We start from the raw sequence: 18,561 nt of genomic DNA on the forward strand, positions 1-18,561 counted from the left end.
TACTGGTGCTGCCTTGCTGAGCTGGTGGCCACCCATTTGGACATTCCAAGTCAGATGTCTGTGGGAATTCTCCAGTTGCTTCCTATCAGCAACCCACTCTTACCTCTTCCTGCAGAACTGGAATATGAGCATTTAGCATCCACACTGTTGTGTGGCTGTGGACAGGGGCAGGCAGCACACACACAAGTGCTGTATTGCTGTATAAACACTGCCTGTCCCTCCTCCAAACCCCTGCACAGCAGAAGTGTCAAACCACAACCTGCTCCTCAACACCAGCATACAGAACAAATTATATATTTCAGCATGAATAGAAAGAGGGAGGAAACTTCAGGGAGCCAGGCTGCTCTCAATTAGCAGTTATCTCCAGCAGCTTGTCTGATTAATGGCTGCACCTCACACTGTGCCTGGCTAAGAGGTTCAGGGAAGGTGCTTTAAAAGTGCTTTGCTCCTCCTAATTACTGTGGAGACTGGAACGGTGGGTATCTCCTGTTGGAGTAAACAAGCCTGACAGAGCTCAAGAAGCGTTTGGATGATGCTCTCAGGCACGTGGTGTGACTCCTGGGGATGGTCCTGTGCAGGGCTAAGGGTTGGACTCGATGATCCTTGTGGGTCCCTCCAACTCAGCGTATTCTGTGATCTTGGTCCTTCCTCCAGCTCAGCTCTATGCAAGCACCATATATAATAACAGGCCTTTGGAGCTGGTTTAGGTATTAGGACATGCTGGTGAAACTTTCAGGCAATACCAGTCTGCTGAACTGGTTTCAGCAAAGTGGGGCTCTGGCACATCAGGGAGAGAGTTGAAAGTCATGTCCTCTCACCAAGGAGCTTCAGGCATAAAAATGCAGATAATAAAAGTCACCAGCCACAAATTTGGAGATCTTTTCAGAAAAGTTGTTCTACCAAAACTTATGGCAGTACCAAGAACAGGAATGCAACAACATTTCCCAATCACAGCTGAATTACATGAAAATTACAGTCATTTCATGGGTATTTGGGCGACTCTATTCTAAACCTTGCTTCCCTCTCCTCCTTTTCAGTAAGTTCACTTAATTGCACATTCACTGCAAAGTAAAGAAAGGTTTCAAAGTACATTTACCTTGTAAAAATATCAAATCTTCTTTAGAAACGAGGACTGGTGAATTATGAATGAAGGCATGCAGGGCTGAAAGTCCCTGCTTATACATTTTTAAATGTAGCCTTTCACTTCTGATAATACTTTTAAAAACCCACTGGACTGGAGCTTACAATCTATTGCAAAAAACAGCCATATTCTTTGCCAACACATTCCCTGATCTGAAGAAGTTCCAAGTGCTCCAGTCACGCTGTCCCCCTTGCAACCTGAAGAGGCCAGCAGGTCTGAGCAAAGGTTGATTCCAAGAGCAGGAGAGGAAGAATTCATTGTAAATAACAATTACACTCTGAGAGGAAAACGTTAAGATTACAAAATAAAAAAAGTTAAAATCTCACAAAAATCAATTCAGACAAAATTTTTCAGCATTCCATTTTGATGCTTCGCTGGGCAGGATGTTTGCTGGTGTGGACGTGCCCAACCACCCACTAAGGGACATCCACTGGTAAGGGGTTTATCCAGGTCCCCAGGCCTGGTCACAAACTCAGCAGTGGCACACTGGCCTGGCAGGTGTTGGAGGGGGTGTGTTACCTTGGAGGACACGGTGAATTGCTGAAATGTGTGAGAAGGAGCCCCTCAGTGGGGCTTCTGATCTGAGGTGTGATGTTGTGCCGGCACAGATGTACTGCATTCAGGTGGCAGCTGGATCCAAACCAGTGCTTCATGTCCTCAGAGGTGCTGAAAGTCCTCAAAAGCCTCTCAAGACCCTCCTTTGCAAACATTATTATTTTCTTCTGCAGAGTACAAGACCTACCAAGCGCGAGATAAGAAGCAAGTAAATTCAAGTCACAAGAACAAGGGGAAGGAAAAAAATTCCCAGCATTTCCTGGACTTCATTTAAGCAACCCAAAAATGATTTCTCATAGCCCAGGGACTTCCTTGGCCAGTTTCTCTCAGATGCTTAGCAGTGAGAATAATTAAGTCTGATTTTTACCCTAGCAGATGACGCCTAATATTTTCCTAGCTGGATAAACCAGGAGGTACCAGCCAACCCTATGTGAGAAGAGAGTGGCTTTCCAAATAGAGAAAGTATCTTCTGGATACCTCTCCCTTTCCCATGGCTGGTTCAGTTTCAGTATCTCCACCTAATATTAGGCCAGTGATGTTGCTAGGATATGTTTTTGCTTGAAAACAAACCTCTTTTTTATTTTCCTTAGCCCTGCTCTGGATTTTTGGATATATATCTTCACCTCACATTTATTTTCTGTACCAAATGACCTCCAGTTTGAGCTGGCTGCTGCCCATCCCTACACACACTCTTTCTCATGTGCTATATGTTGCTTTTTTTCACTCCAGCTAGTGAAAGTATTTCATCAGTGAATCAAAAGCAGGCTTTCACCTCAAATTGCTGTCTTCCCTCTTAGGTGGAGTTTTTGCATTTTAAGAATTAACGTGTTTTTATTCCCATTTTCTTTCCCTCTTTTTTTTTTTTTTTCAAATCACTTCCACTTGGCAGTGATCAGCTTTGTGAAATATGCCCTTTGCAGCACAACATATACACTAATGCCTTGTTTATTAAAAATTTGCAGTCAGCAACGTGTGGTTCTAAGATATAAATACCCCAACACGTTGAACCAGGTCTTTTGCTCAGCTCTGTGATATTTCCTAGTCTGACCTCCAGAACACAGTGCATTTCCTGACACAGATTCCTGGATTTAAAAAATTATATAACAAAAAACAACTCAGATAGAATGGTATAGGCAGAAACCTAATCTGCAAAATACCTCAAGGTACAATACAGGACAGTGCACCAGGTTTTACAAAATATGCATAAACTATATGGATCAGACCCTCATCCCTACACTTAAGGGAATTACCAGCACTGTGGTGTTCCAATTCACAGCCATTGGCAATATGCCCTCCTGTAAATGCAATTAAAAAATCTCTGCCCAGCAAAAGAGAGGGGAAAAAAAAAAAAAAAAAAAAAAAAAGCAAAGCAAATTACAGTCTTTTCTCAAATTTTTTATCAGACTGCACCATCTAGAGGGCAGCAGCAGCATCACCCAACTCAGTACCAGTGATGCAAAGACATTGCTCTATCCCACTGTATAGAGAATATTCCTATATCCCTGCTATAAACAGTGCAACTCTGCAGGAACATAGGTTGCTGAAAAGATTTTCCTGTCTCTGAATGAATTGCTGTCAAGATGAGCAAAGGACATGATCCTGACTGAACAGCCCACCCTTGTGTGTGTGCTCTTATTAAATTCACATTAAGCTTGATAGTGACCTCTTATTTGGCAAGGGAAGTATTTCCTGGTTTGTGGTGTGACAACTGATTTATCAAACCATTAATCAGCTTATTATTGGGTTATTAGCACACACCACCATGGCTCAGTGCCGGGTGCTGCACTTGGGTCTCAACAACCTCCTGCAGTGCTGCAGACTGGGGGCAGAGTGGCTGGAAAGCTGGAAAAGGAACTGGAGGGGCTGGTTGACAGCAGCTGAACAAGAGCCAGGGTGTGCCCAGGAGGCCAAAAAGGCCAATGGCACCTGACCTGTAACAGAAATAAGGTGGCCAGCAGGACCAGGGCAGTGACCATCCCCCTGTGTGGGCACTGGTGATGCCACACCTCAAAACTAGGGTTCAGTTTTGGGCCCCTCACAACAAGAAAGACATTGAGGGGCTGGAGCGTATCCAGGGAGCAGTGAGTCTTGGCAGATCCACCAATTTCTGCCCCAAAATGCAGCTCTGCGTGACGTCTCAGACATCCAGCAAGAGATGTGTCCAAGCCCAGCTTTCCTATCAGAAATTATTAATAACATTAATTAAATAAATTTCTGAACTACTACAAAAACTGTTTGAAATAAGGCAAGAGACTTCCTGATGCACAAAGACCTGCACACAGACTGTGTTTTCGTGTAATTTTCAGTTCTAGTGCAACAAGCCCAACAGTGAATGGTTGAGGAAGTAGAAAGAAAACACCAGAAAATGGCCAGAACAGTGCTGGTTACCTTCATTTTGCAATTTAATAATTTTTAGCATCATCCTCATCTTTGCAGGACCTTGATCCTTCTCCTCTCCTCAGGAAGCACAGCACAGAAACTGAGTTAAATCTTTCAGTGGGTTTTGCACAAAAAGCTGTTGCCTCTTTGCTGTCCTGGGACAGAAAGTTGTGAATAAGCACCATGAAGTTTTTTAGGCAGCTGTGCTTGGGAAAGGGCTCTCTCATGGTTTAAGTTCTGCTCCTGTCTAATGAAACTGAGCTGGCAGCTTCAGGGGGCTTTCCCTCCAAGGGATTAAGGGGGATTTGATCCTGAGCAGTGAACAGCAGCTGACCCAGAAGGAATATACAGTGAGGGACCCTCTCTTCTTGCACAGCATGGTATACCCCTTGCTCTCCTCTTAGCCCAGCCCACACGAGCCTGTTCAGGTCATCCAGATAAGCAGAGAGGGGGGCAAAGCTGGTGGGGAGCCAGTGGGCTCTGCACTCCCTCATCAGCTCCCCACATCCTTCTAGATCCCCCTGCTCCACTGGGAGCATCCTTATGCTGTGGCCTGGGACACAGTCAAACCCTTTCTGGGAACACATCTGTGGGGACAACCTGCTCCAGTGTCACAATTACAGCCATTTTCTGAATGCAATTTGATATTACAACTTGAGACCAAATTGCTTCTGACAACCTCATGTAGTGCAGGTCTTACAATGATTTCATTAGCTCCACTGAATTAGCTTCCTCAGAATGCACAAGTTAGTTATTTCTTCTGAATATCGAGCATTTACAGCAGATCAGCCCCTTTGAATCATGTTAAACAACCCCAAATGGATAACCAGGGGTTATTTATGAATAACTGAAGTGCCATTCCCATTTCAACATGTCACCCTTTCCCCTCCCATCCCTTCTCTCAGCCTATGCCATGAGCTCCATGGCATGGGGGAGGTGATGCCAGAGCAGGGGAATGAGATGAGAAAATTTTTCACCTGGGCACTCTTACACAAAGATGTTGTCCTTTCCCTAGACACCTCCAGGAAACTCAGAGGTTTCCCGATCTACCCCTCACCTGGTAACAAAATACACTGACAAGCTGCAAGATAGATTTTTTAAGATTCCGATTGCTGCGAGATGGAGATGTTTGTAAGACTCAGAGGGCTCAAACAGCTTTCCACTGTCCTAAGGAAAACTGGGGACATCCCTTGAAATCAGTGAAGTGAACCATTGCTGTTCTTTGCTTCCAAATAAAGATTCAGTTCTAAACTGCCCAAATCAGACGTGAATGCATCGGGGTTGGAGCCAGGAGACAAGCTTCAGATCCAGACTTCAGCAACCAAAAATAACCTTGGGAAACAATCTTCTGAACTCCAAGACTTAATTAAGAACATGTCCATCCCCACCCGTATTCGAGGGGAATGAAAATACATCTCTGGCTCTCTGCTCAATGCTGTTCAGCTCCACACCAAACAAACAGAAATAGTTGCAATGCTTTTTCTTTTTTTTTTTTTTTAGACGTTTTCCCCACAAAAGCTAGAGATAAATAGGCCATTAACCACAGAAAACTGAGATGAATTCTGCATGCTCCAAATTTAAAGTTTTTGGGATCCAAGATTTCTACTAAGTTCTATTTCAAAATGCAAATAAGAGCTCATGATTCAGGCAGCCCTTCTACAATCTTCTCATCCTGGTGTCTGATTTGGACCTATTAAATAAAACAAACAAAAAAGATGTTCTCTCTCCCAAGCTCAGTTACTGCAGAATAGCTCAAAAGTACATTGTATGACCCATAAAACTCCTGTGTTCCAGTTTTCTCAAGTGCCAGGGCACAGTGATGCACTGCCAGCAGATCTCTCTGCAGCACATGCCAGAATAGGATTCTCTGCCTATTTTAAGTGCAAATTTGGCTTCTTTGCATCCTGCTTCCCAGAAACCCTTTTTCTACCCCAATGCCCTTTGTCAACACCAGTGCATCTGAGTAATTTTCAAGATTGTTTCTGTTTATAGGCTCCTGCCACAGGATAAATTGCTTTTAGCAGCCCAGAGCCCAACCTCAGGTAAGAAAGAGGCTGCTTTAACTCTTTCCCAAGTACGCTGAGTAAATCACACTGAGCACCACAGAGGCCAGCTAAGTCAGCAAAGACCTGCACTTCTCCCGCTGTTGGACATTGTGTTGGAAAAGGCAGCTTGCACAGCAGATCTTCTACTGCAGATCACTGCTCATTTTAGCATGGGGGGTGTTTTTTGGGAGGGATAACACTAGAGACATGAAGCAGAATATGCAGGACTGTCTCATACCTTTTCTTTCTTTCAGATCAATGCTGTGTATTGGGCAGTGGCTGTAGATGTTTTGGAGGGTCAGCACGTTCCTCATCAGTCTCTGAGCATGTAACATTCCTTTTATGATTCTATCGTTTTTCCAAATTGACTGGTATTGCAGAAGAAAAAAAAAAAAAAAACAAAAAAAAAAAAAAAAAAAAAAAAAAAAAAAAAAAAAAAAAAAAAAAAAAAAAAAAAACAAAAAAAAAAAAAAAAAAAAAGGCAATTTGTCAAGACTGCCAGGCAGTTTGAGAGAAAGAATGGCTGAAATCATCCCAGTGTCTCACTTCCACCCACCGATCACCCCATTACGGACCAGCCTACAGATGGAAAAGCTGAAGTTCCTGCTTCAGACCATCATTAACAGCAGGATCTGCAATTAAATATAGACACATTCCCTGTTGTTTCCTGGGTCATGTCACTACCTTTGTCACCACCCACACAACTCCTCCTGCTCTGCTACTGTTCACCCCCAGCAGCTGCCATAGTGTCAGTTTGGTGTCAATTGGAGTCTTTGCTTGTGGCTCTATTTTACAGCATTGGGCTATTTGGGTGCCCTTGGAGTTGTGGCTGCAGACTGTGCTGTGGGCACCAAAAGGGGCACAGAGTAGCTCTGCTGCTTGTAAAGCTTCACTCTGCAAAATACCTCACACGATACTGATTTCACCACACGGCTGGGTTGCAGCTCTGAGACATTGGGCTACTCACCACAGAAGCTGTTGGATTTAGGAATATCTTTCACATGGTGAAAATGCTGACTTGGCTACCCTGTGATTTCCCAGATCCTATTTTTTAGCTTTTGATCACACAGCCAAATACAGAGTCCCTGAATCCTGGAAGTTTCATAAATTGCTGTTTACCTGGAAATTCACACCAGCAGCTAAATGGGTATAAAAGTCATCTTCTGTTATTTCCTTAAAAGTGTTCTAATCCAGAGCTCAAGAATTAGGACCATAATTTCTAACTGTGGAAGTCCTGAGAATTATTCATAGGAATTGATGAACAACTTGGGAAATAAGAAAGGTGCTAAAGAAAAATAAACTACTCCCACAAATACTCATTAACAGAGAGATGTGCTTGTGAATAACCATCCCTTTGCTTACACGCAGCCTAACAAGCTGCTGCAGAAATGGGTTAGTCAGAAAATACACAGGATTTGACTCTAAAATAAGGAAATCTTCAACTCTTAATCAAGATATATGGTTTACTGAGAACTTTCCTGTACATTCCTAAAAGCACCATACACCAAATGAATGGGAAGAAGCTGAGCTTCCATAAATTACTTGGTTTCTTATAGATCCCATTTTGTTAAATTCAGCTGTCTAAAGGACACTGAGCATTAGGAAAATGAGAAACTTTTAACACTACGAGTTGGCTTCAGACACTTTTAAATCCCAAAGACATTTCAAACTGAAATGTTGATGAAGAAAAGTAATCTAAGGTAAAAATTCAGTGAGAAAAAAACAGAAAAAAAGTGGTTTATATTTGTACAGGGAGTTCTTTTATCACACTTACCCAGTTCAAACATAAACTATGACTTCACAAACAGGCATACAGCAAAGCTCCCATCCTTGCTGAAAGACAGCAGCAGTGAGGACTAACATTACACTACAAATATTTTCACCTGAAACTACTAACGGTGAAAATACACTACAGGTGGCAGAGATCAAAGCTTATTTTTCTTTAGACTCTTCTGTGTGCATCAGAAAGCCTCTCATAAGATGAAAAGGATGGAAAAAGCAAGAAGGGAGCTTACACTTCTTGAAGGAGCTATCAGCAGGAACCTCAGAATACAATGTTAGCTGTGATTTGCTTTCATGTGATAGATAACCAAATATTTGAAGGATGATAAATGATGAACTGTGAATGATTATTCTAATTCAGAGGAAGAGAAAGTGGCTTATGTCTGGCATTGAGAAAAATGTAATCAGATGTCCCTGACACATTAACCACCAAGTGTTTGTCCTTGAAGGAAGTTGAGTAGTTTAACTGGTATCATCAAAACATGTATGGTTTTTTTGGCGCTTTTTTTCCCTTTAGAATGGAGAAAAGCCAGTTGAACTCACTGACATAGAGAAATACATCAAATCAGAACTGGTGGATCATGCAAAAAAAAAAAGAAATCTTATTGGTAACGGGGAAATATTATTATCACTTGATAATAAGAGTTGGGAAACATATTACAAAGTGTGGTGTTATTTTAAAGATGGGTATTTCTGGAAAACTGGACTATCCTAGGAGGTTTGTGCAGCCACAGGTTGCACCTTATTGAAAAATTTAGAAAGGATTATGCCTGAAGAGAAAATGGTAGAGAGAGAACCTGGGGATAGGTAATCCTGCAGCTCAGTTCTGGATGGAGATGATATTCCTGCCTACTATCCCCTTCCTCTAAAGAAGTAACAGCATTCACTTAGGGACCAGTTTCCAGTTGCTTTTGCCCTGCCAGTTTGATCTGCATTGTTTTGGGATTGTTCATGCAGCTCTCAGAAAACTTCTGCGTGGGTGAGGACTATGAGTAAGGGAACTGGAATGAATAACTGCTTTCAAATGAAAATAAAATCAACAAAACATAAGGGTACTGCCTCTCCCTATCCCTCCTGTTCCCTGAGGTGCAGGATTTGGAGACACAGGCAAGCTGTGCATGTGCTCCAGCTGCTCAGAGCCCACCTCCCATCCATTCAGAACCCGGGAAGTTGCATCACCATGAGAGGGGTTACCCTTGTGTTTACAGGACCACATGTGTTCAGTTAGTTTGGGCAAAGCTTGTGCTCCTTGCATTTGTTTGCCTCGTATTTGTCCATTTTGTCCATATCAGACAGCAAAAAAGTCCCAGATTTCCTGCCTCTGAGCTGTGTGCAAGGCAGAGGGGAGAGGCAGGTTTGAATTAGCTCAAAATCGCTGCCTTGTGGGATCTGTCAAGTGCTCGTGTGACCCCCAGAAAAATCCCTTAAACCAGTGAATGTGTGGTAGAGAGCCAACAAAGCACCACAGACACTGGTCAGGCCCTCCAGCCCCTGAACAGCTAACAAACTCCTAAATATTGCAATTTGTGATGGGCAACAGGAGGCTGCTTATCATTTAGCTTGATTGAAGTAGGAGAGACACACTGCCTGTGGAACAGTTGATGGGCATCTCTGAGGGTTGATGGTACCACGACTGCAGACCTTTGCTGGGCTGGGAATTAGCTCCTTTGCTCTAGCATTGCTCCTCCATGCCTGGCTGATGGTTGCCCTTTCTCCTCTGGAATAATTATGATGGCTGAAAATAAATGTGTGGGAAAACTCGTGCCAGTTTCCACAGTTTAACAGCACATGGACATTTGTGTGAAAGTGTGAGCCAGGATGTTTCTAATTCTCCTAATTCTCTTGACAAAAATGGTTTTATAAATAATCAGGCCTTAATTGTGTGATTCCAGTTAATGCAGAGGGAGTTAATTAACATCTGGAACAAGTTTCCTGGCCTGAGTTATTAGCTGTGTCTGGTGCAGAATTCAAACAATGTATTAAGTGAGGCCCTATCACCAACTGATTCTGAACAGACCTGAAATGAGAAATGCCCAAACATGGAGAAGGTGCAGCAGCTGTGCCAGGATCATGTCTGGTTTTGGTGAACAAGTGAAGACTGCTTAAGGCATGATTGTTGTGCCAGTCCAAGAGGTGTATTATGTGGCAAAGAATAGGCATCATCTCTCGATTTATCCTCAGGTAAAACCCTCCAGCTTTTCTACTTGAGCCCAAAAGCCCTATGGATCAGGATCCTGGAGGCTTTCACAGCTGGGGGAGGAAAAATCCCACTAACATAAAAGACAGACTTCATATTAGGAATAAATTCTTCCCTGTGAGGCTGGTGAGGCACTGGCAGAGGTTGCCCAGAGAAGCTGTGGCTGCCCCATCCCTGGAAGTGTCCAAGGCCAGGTTGGACAGGGCTTGGAGCCTTCTTTTCTTATTTTTCACTACCAAAACACACTCAGATTTTCCAGTAATGGATTTTCATATATGTCTTGTGAATCTCCATATCTAGCTAGGGCAGGGATAATATGTCTGAGCCAGTTTATATAGTTGCTCACTTATTTACTACCTCTAATGTGATGAATTGTTATTGAAGGTTTCTTATCCAGGTTCCTGTTTCAGTAGAAACCCATGCTGTGTTTTATGCATGAGTTTTACACTGCTGCAGCTACAAGGCATGCAGATGAGGAATGCCTCTCCAAATAACCCCCTAGCTAGGAAATATAAACAATTCTCACTGAACTCCAGCAGAAAACCACAAATTGTGGTGCAAATTTTATTTCCATGAAGTTCTGCATACGAACACAAAAGAGATGCAGAAGGCAAAGCAATTCAGCTAATGAATGTGGGTGAAGCAGAGAGAAATTTAGGGTAAAACGCAGGTACACAGTGTGGCAAGCCTCATCACTTTCCCAGAAATGGGGTCACCAAATTGAATGACATAAGGTCCCTTAACGTGGTATCCGGTGCCATCACAGCCAATTGCCCAAAAAAGTCTGGGGAACTCTCCTTCTTATCCTTCTTATATCAAAATCAGCAGGAGAATAAGCACCACCCCCTGCATTTCTCCATCCCTTTTCTTTGTTTGCCAGAGCTACAGATCTTGTACTAAAAAGAAAGCAGTTTACTGGTGGCGTGGACTGCTTCTGAGGGATTCAAAGCCTGCTGAAGGCTGCTTGTTTCCACTGATAAACCAGAAAAGAGTAGATTTAGATTGAATATAAGAAAGAAATTCTTTACTGTGAGGGTGGTAAGACACTGAACAGGTTGCCCAGAGAAATTTTGGATGCCCCACCCCTGGAAGTGTTCAAGGCCAGGCTGGATGGGGCTTGGAGAAACCTGGTCAAGTGAAAGGTGTCCCTGCTCATGGCAGGGGGGGTTGGAACTAAATGATCTTTAAAAATCCCCTCCAACCTCCAAAATTCTGTGATTTTATGATAAACTTAAAATGTTTGGGATAAAGTACTAAACTGCAATTAGCTCTGGCTTCTAAGTCTGAGAGAGAGCAGGAGAATTCATGTTGCTGGGAGAGGCCAGTCTACACCAATAAGAAGACTGAAATGCCAGCATTCAGTCCTAAACACTGAGGTAGGTGCCTACTGTTATTCTGTTATCCCATAATGAGCAGTGATTCAGCCCTGTTTGGATTTATGACTAATCTGAAATTCATGTACAACTTTCATAATCTTTGTCATAATTACACAAATTACAAATAACTCTTTAATATCAATGTTTTAAAAATTAGTCAAATCTTTCCCGGCACTTTTATTGCCTATTTACTATCTCAAATCAAATGGTTTACAACTTTGTGTTCTGAAAATATACAACACAAGAAAACACTAGCCTGGCAAAATTATGCTTTTATGATAATGACAGGGATGAGTTATAGTTACTCCAGTTAAACTGTAATGGCTGCACAGATGCTGGGAAAAAAATAGTGTACAACATGTTCTGCCACCATAAGCATGGCACCTGCTCACCCCACCATGGTACATACAAGAGCATGTTAGCATTCCTTTGTGAAAACTGTTTTTAAGGATTATAATTGGACCATAAACATTCACTTGGGGATAAAATATCAGCATGTAGGCCTTAAAAATTACCTTGAGAAATGTTCTGCCGGTTTTGCGTATCTGGATTTCGGAAGCGAATTTATGAGAGATCATATATAACTTGTTTGTGATCTTGCAGGACTCAGAAATGGTCTGCTTTCTTCTTAGGGTCTATAGGAATTTGCTGCAGAGCCAGAAACTAAATCCTCCAGCTCACTGCTGGCTCTCAGGAAGTAATAATACATATCTACAGATGATGTGTTGCACAAATGGCAATGGCAGGAGTTTCCTATTTGTCTGGCCAAGCTGCCCCTGCACCACCCACCCACGGTCCCACTCATTGCTGAAGTGCTGCTCAAGGACGCTGACACTGGTTGCTATGACCTTCCTCCTTTTGCTTAATTTAGTCTCACAAACCAACCACTGAGATGGAAATTTAATCTAAGTGTATTTTCCACTGAAATGGGTGAGCAATACAGGGGCCATGAGCTATTGCACAGAGAGTAGGTCCCACCAGCAGCTGTAATGCACACTGAAGATGTGTTGGACATGGGCAAGTGGATTACACTCACTACTGCAAGAAAACACAGGAGTAGAGGAAAATAACAAAACTAAATATATGAGACTGCAGTTGCTTGTTCTAATTCCCATTACAGAAAACTTACCTATTAAATACTGTCAGTAAATATGTGGGGATTTTGGTCAAAATGTATTGTCTGACTTCCTTAGTGAAGCCATTGTCATAAACAGAATATGAAGAACTGTAAAAAGGGTGCTAGGAGATTGGGTAAAATCAGAATCAATAACTCAGTTCTACTTTTGGAAATTGTTATAAATCAGAAGCAAGAGGGTTTTTTTAGTCTTTAGTTCGAGTTGCTGGAATTTCAGTGAGGTAAAACAGCTCCAAAGAGAAAACTGCTGCTAAAAATCAAAGTGGACATTTACTTTTGTCTCCAGGATCATGGTTTTTAGTGAGGGAGAATCTTCCCAAGTCTGTGACCCAGCTTCTTCTTTACTTTAAACCTTCTAGTCCAGCTGGACAAAGTATGAATGAAGATCAGACAATATATATTTCATTCTCCACCACTGAATCTGCTCTGTCTTACTTAATATTAAAGCCCTGCTAATGCCTTAGGCAGCAGTAGCTGACCCTTTGAATTAACACCTCCTCTGCAGTGGATTTTTCATGCATATGGCTATTGATGTATTTTAGAGTGGAGATAATTTTTGTTTTGAGTATCTGCTCTGGCTTCATGTTCCCAAGAAAACACCTCTTGTGTGGTTTTTTTTCTGCCATGTATTTTCCCCTATGCCCTGCTATAATGTCTTATTATATTCCACAGAAAAATTCCCCTTCTTATGTCCACCTTTGTCAGAACTCCAGGAGCAACGTAAGCATCACTTTAAAGCACTCTTTGTCACTCAGTTGAACTGTCCCCTAATTGTATCCTTTAACTCCAAAAGGGATTTGGGGACATACTTTATATGAAAGATGCTATAGAAAATAAAAGTTGCATTGCTACTGGATCAGCTTTTATATCTCCATCCAGGGAAACTCTCGCACACCAATTTGCTTTCTCTTTTCCAATAGCCATTTCCTCCTGGGGCTAGTTCCTGGGACAGAGCTGTCTTCAAATAATTCAATTATCATGTGGCACACACCTTATAAGTCCCTCCTGAAATGGTGCGTGATGCCTTTGGTTTACATCACTCGTTGGAAAACACTCCAAAGCATTGAAAAACTATTAAATTGTTACAGTACTGGATGCCAACACACAGGGCTATTAGTCTAATTCATCCTTCAGATCAAAGCCCACACAGGCAGCTCTCCTGCCTACAGCTATTTTCCTTTTACTTTCCTGCTTGACAGTAGTCCCTCATATCCCTCTGTTCTACTTTCTTTGAACATACAGATTTTCCTTTAGTCATGGAAATATAATTTATGTCTATTATACTGTATTATAGATTGCAGATCAGGACAAGCGTGCATTACTGCCTGGAACGTCTGTTTATTGTACGTCGGGTTTTCTAAAAATAAATAAATAAAAAACCACCCTGCTTTGCTGGGGAGAGAAAAATACGGAGGGGGAGGACTCGGAGGCTGAGGGGGAGCTGCACTCTGTTCTCGAAGTTTAATTTCCAAGTAGAGACCTTGAAGCATGATTTATTAACATCATGCTGTTTGCTTTTGTCACGTTGTGGATGTGGCGGGGGGCGGACGAGGGGGGTGGGAGCGCTGGCCCCTCTCCAACCTGGACCACCCAGCGAGCTGAGCGGAGCTACCGGCGCTGCGCTCCCCGGTTCAAAGGTTCACCCCCAATTCACCGGCTCCATCAGTCGCCGGTCGTCCGGCTGTGCCACCCGGCTGTGCCACCCCCTTAGAGGCGACAGCAAGAACAACAATAACACACTGCCCCCCCCCAAAAAAAAAAAAAAATCCTTAGAGACGTGTTGTCTGGGACGCGAGAATTGCAAAAACAATCCCCACCCCATCACAGAGTGTGTGTGTGTGTGCACAGAGGAGAGGGAGTGTGAGGAGGGGGGAGAGAGGGAACGAGACAGACAGAGGGGAGGGAAGAAGGGAGGAGGGAGTCCGAGCTCTGAGAAACATCACTCCATCTCTCTCACTCCACAGGAGCTGAGCAAGGAGCAGGACGATGTTTGACAACACGCAGTACCCCTATAACTGCTTTAATTATGATGGGGATGATTATCCTACCTGTAGTTCTGACGAAGAGAAAAAATTCACCAGACCGGCGTACAGGTAAGATGAAGTTTTTCCAAGTCCTCCTATCTCTGGGGAGGTTTCTGAGCTCTGGGATGGTGGGATCACAGCTCTCAGGGGATCGTGGGACCTCTCCTCAGGTGTGTGCAGTGGGTCTGGTCCTGGTGCAGGCACCACAGCGGGCAGATTTCCCCCCTCTCCACATGTGAGGTGTTCATGATTTGTTTCCTCCCATGAGGGCTCACAGCAACTCTGACATGCCCTTGAGCCTCCAGATCTCAAACTATCTCCAACCTCCAGGACCACTGGGAGAAGGGGAATTGAATACATCAGTTGCAGCAACCCCAACGTGATGGGAAGAGACGCAGTGTAGATGTTCCCAGGGACATCCAGGGTCCTTTCTACAAGCAGAAAAGGTCTTTACTGACAATGTCTCCGAGCCTGGTCTGTCTCCCTGCAACCTTCCTGCTCAGGGAAACTTTTCAGATGGAGTTTGAGAGGTGTGTGATCTTACTGCAATCTTCCTGTATCCGAGCCCCCTGCACTGACTGCCAGGGCAGACAGCCTGGTTGGGATTCAAGTACCTGGCATTAACACCTCTGTGTCACTTGGGGTCTCCTGGAGGACAGGCAGTGATCATGCTCAGGCTTTCTCTCTGGGACACCTCAGGTCAGGGTGCAGATGCACTGGGAGAACTTTTGGAAGGAAGATATAGGCACACATGTACCCATGTGGTCCTAAAAACTGAGTCTGTGAGTAGGGCAATGGTGTAACAGCAAGTTTTCCTTTTTTCAGCTACATTGCCTTAATTGCAATGGCCATCCAGCAAAGTCCTTCAAATAAAGTCACCCTCTCTGGCATTTATGACTTTATAATGAAGAAATTTCCTTACTACAGATCAAATCAAAGAGCCTGGCAGAACTCCATCCGACATAACTTATCACTTAACAGTTGTTTTGTAAAGGTAAGATCAGTAACTGTGTATTTACATACACTCTGTGCATGGCTAAAAAAAATACATGCAGCAATAATCTCACGCCTTAGAAAGGAGAGAAACAAACAGCTGAGCTGCAAATCACTTAAAATCTCTCTGAGTTGTCAGTTGCAGAGATAAGGAGTATATCCTTGTCTGATGTGTGCTAATAGATAACAAATTGAAGAGGATGGAGTTTACATCTTACTTGTATAATGACGGAGAATAGGCTTAAAATCTTGTCATGTGTGTTTACACCATTCTTGAATGTAAATGAATGCAGATGCTGAGCAGCAGCATCTGTAACACATACAAATACTGAACTGCCTTTAAATAAATACAGGTTCCCAGAACAGAAGGGAATGAGAAGGGGAAAGGAAACTATTGGAGCTTTGCAACAGGATGCGAATCCATGCTGGATCTCTTTGAAAATGGGAATTACAGGCGAAGACGGAGGAGGAGGAACATGAAAAGGGAACATAAGGAGCAGAGACCAAGCAGAGTGAAAAGTCCTTCATCCCCCAATATCTCTTCTGTGGACTCTGCTTTGAACAACATTTCCTCTTCTGAAAGTAAACATGAAAGAATTGAATCGGGCCCAAAACTTCTGGAGCCTTGTGGGTTTGCTCCAAACAGCATGACCACCAGGCAGAGCCTAAACAATTCCTCCTTAGCAAAATCGGATTCTGAAATTAAGTTTAGCATCGATTACATCCTCTCAGCCCCTGACCCTTTGCCTGTCCTGAGATCTCAATATAACGTGCAGGAAAATAAATATCATCTACTGGAGCCTCAGCACATTAATCTGCAGTTCTGGACAATGTGATGTTATTTATTCGTGGTAACAGAGTCTGAGTCGCAGTTTGTTCAGCAGCCTCATGTCACTGAAAATCAGCCGCCTGCCTCCTCGGTTTCCTCTCGAGCAGTACTCACAAAGGGTTACTGACTCACCAGCTGATGTTCTGTCTGTACCCAAAGAACTTTGCTAAGATTAAAACATAAATAACAGTTACCAATATTGGGTTTCACTGCATTGAAATTTATGAAATTCCAGCTTTATTTTCTAAACTGTCTTGGACATCATTTACCATGACAGAGAATTTCCTTTCTCGAGCAGAATCCGACAGAGAAGAGACTTGCTTATCACCCGTTGCTTTATTAAGGACAAAGTGAATTTGATCCAACTCTCAGTGGTGGAAATTAGGATTAACTCCACTGAAGTATATAGGTCAGAACTTAAGCTGATCTAAAATGGTGTAATTCTGTCGACTTACACAGGCTGGGAATGTGGGGGGTGGTGGGAATTTGTTTTCTTAAAAGGAATCACAGAAAATCACTCTGTCTTCCCTTATTTTTTCTTTTAACATCAAGTTCCAAACTGTTTTGCAGCTTTAATTCATAATTCATTAGAAAATGTAGTTATTAATAAGTGCTTAAAAATTTTTTTTTGTTTCTGTTCAAGGCGGAATTGTTTAAATTGTTGAAGTGAAGTTGAATTCAAAATAATTCCAAGAGAGCTAATTGCAAGTCTGCTGCTGGTAGACTTTGACAGGTAATGTAACAGAGGCATAGAGGCTCTCAATGCCTTGGTTAAAAAAAAAAAGCCCCACTATCCCCTTGTACTATCAGAAATCTTCCTGAGCTGCTGCAGAAAAGTCCTTGACCATATTTCATTTAGCAAGTGCAAAGGGAGACTCAGCTTTGCATGAAGCTGTATCCAGTGTTAAGCAAAGCTAAAATTCCATCTACCTGCTTTGAGACAAGTTGAATATTCCTATTAAATAGATTTTTATTGATCCTTCTTGCAAGCAATTACCAAAGTGGTGCTTGATATGATTTCAGCAAAGCTGGTGAGATTTATAATTTCCAGATATCAATGTTAGCTCATGAGCTCCATTTCTAAGAAAGCTGTTCCATTACCCTTTACATGCAGAGGGAGATATTGGAGCAGAACCTGATGGACAATGATGAACTGTAATGAACATTTAGGAACTTGCTTTTATACAACTTGTTCCCAATGAACTGCTTCCCAGAACCTAATGACAGCTTTAATAAAGGCTCCACAAAACATTGGCTTTGACTTGGCTACTATAGCCTTCACCTACTGCAGATAAAACAAAAAAAAAGACAAAGATTCTGATGGTTTTAAGCAATTAAATATGGAGAGAAAAAATTATCTTTGCAACATGAACTAAAGATAAATGAAGGTACATAAGATTCAGCAGAATTGTGCTAGAGGTATGCTCAGGCATGACTTGAATTTTTATGCAGAAGCTTTGACATTTCACTAAGTTATTTTACATTGTGTCTAATATATACTGTACATTTATACTATATATTCTTATATATTGTTATTGAGAAAGGGAGCAATATCACTGCACTTATATGTTGTAAAAATGCATGATGTATGTTGTCATGATGCTGAAACTCCTGCCATATACTTAAAATTTACCATCAGTGGTATTTCACGCTGATTGGTAATAAAAGTTCATTTTTTGGAAAACTGTAAAACTTGTTATCTTCAGGCATTTGCACAGCATGCAAAAAGTCTTTGCTTCTTCTTCAGAAAAGAGAAAATGGAAAATCATATTATCAGTCGCATCACTGCATGTCTTCCAAACTTTGAAGGGATGATTTCTTGAGAATAAATTCTGCCTTCAGATGGGAGCTTTCAATTCTCAGTGAATCAATGGTTATTCTGGGTGATTATCTGAAAGCAAAATTTGTCTCATTAGACCTGATTGATCTGCTGTTTACACTGATGTTAGAAAAAGAAGAAAATCTCTGGGGTGACGGGACAGATGGATTCTCATTTGAAGGGGGACGAGAACTTGCTCCATTAGTATTTATGCTCAGTAGTGAATAAGTGTGGGAAGAGCATGTTCCCATTTAGTGCTCCAGTGTGTGCATGTCCTCACGTGTGG

At 42.4% G+C, this 18,561-nt stretch overlaps 1 protein-coding gene across 2 annotated transcripts; it reads left to right on the top strand.

The window, feature by feature from the left end:
- Positions 1–14,502: 14,502 nt before the first annotated feature.
- On the top strand, positions 14,503–17,232 carry LOC114054748 (forkhead box protein L1-like). 2 transcript variants are annotated; one of them, XM_027878181.1, is made up of 3 exons: positions 14,503–14,703; positions 15,460–15,628; positions 15,981–17,232. In XM_027878181.1, exons 1-3 carry the CDS (start codon positions 14,597–14,599, stop codon positions 16,461–16,463), a joined length of 759 nt encoding a protein of 252 aa, XP_027733982.1. In that variant the 5' UTR covers positions 14,503–14,596; the 3' UTR covers positions 16,464–17,232. The 2 variants fall into 2 exon arrangements, with proteins under 2 accessions (XP_027733982.1, XP_027733983.1); XM_027878182.1 differs by having other exon boundaries at positions 15,562–15,628.
- Positions 17,233–18,561: the final 1,329 nt, after the last annotated feature.

The sequence above is a fragment of the Empidonax traillii genome, unplaced genomic scaffold (genome assembly GCF_003031625.1).
Source record: "Empidonax traillii isolate 1590-97213 ecotype Southwest subspecies unplaced genomic scaffold, ASM303162v1 scaffold39:size2480183, whole genome shotgun sequence".
Classification (NCBI taxonomy): Eukaryota; Metazoa; Chordata; class Aves; order Passeriformes; family Tyrannidae; genus Empidonax; species Empidonax traillii.

What these genes read in the sequence shown, in the direction of transcription:
- LOC114054748 (XM_027878181.1), top strand. Translation starts at nt 14,597, where the DNA reads ATGTTTGACAACACGCAGTACCCCTATAACTGCTTTAATTATGATGGG. An exon ending in TTCACCAGACCGGCGTACAG is followed by an intron (nt 14,704 to 15,459) that starts GTAAGATGAAGT and finishes TCCTTTTTTCAG; the next exon opens with CTACATTGCCTTAATTGCAA. An exon ending in TTAACAGTTGTTTTGTAAAG is followed by an intron (nt 15,629 to 15,980) that starts GTAAGATCAGTA and finishes AAATAAATACAG; the next exon opens with GTTCCCAGAACAGAAGGGAA.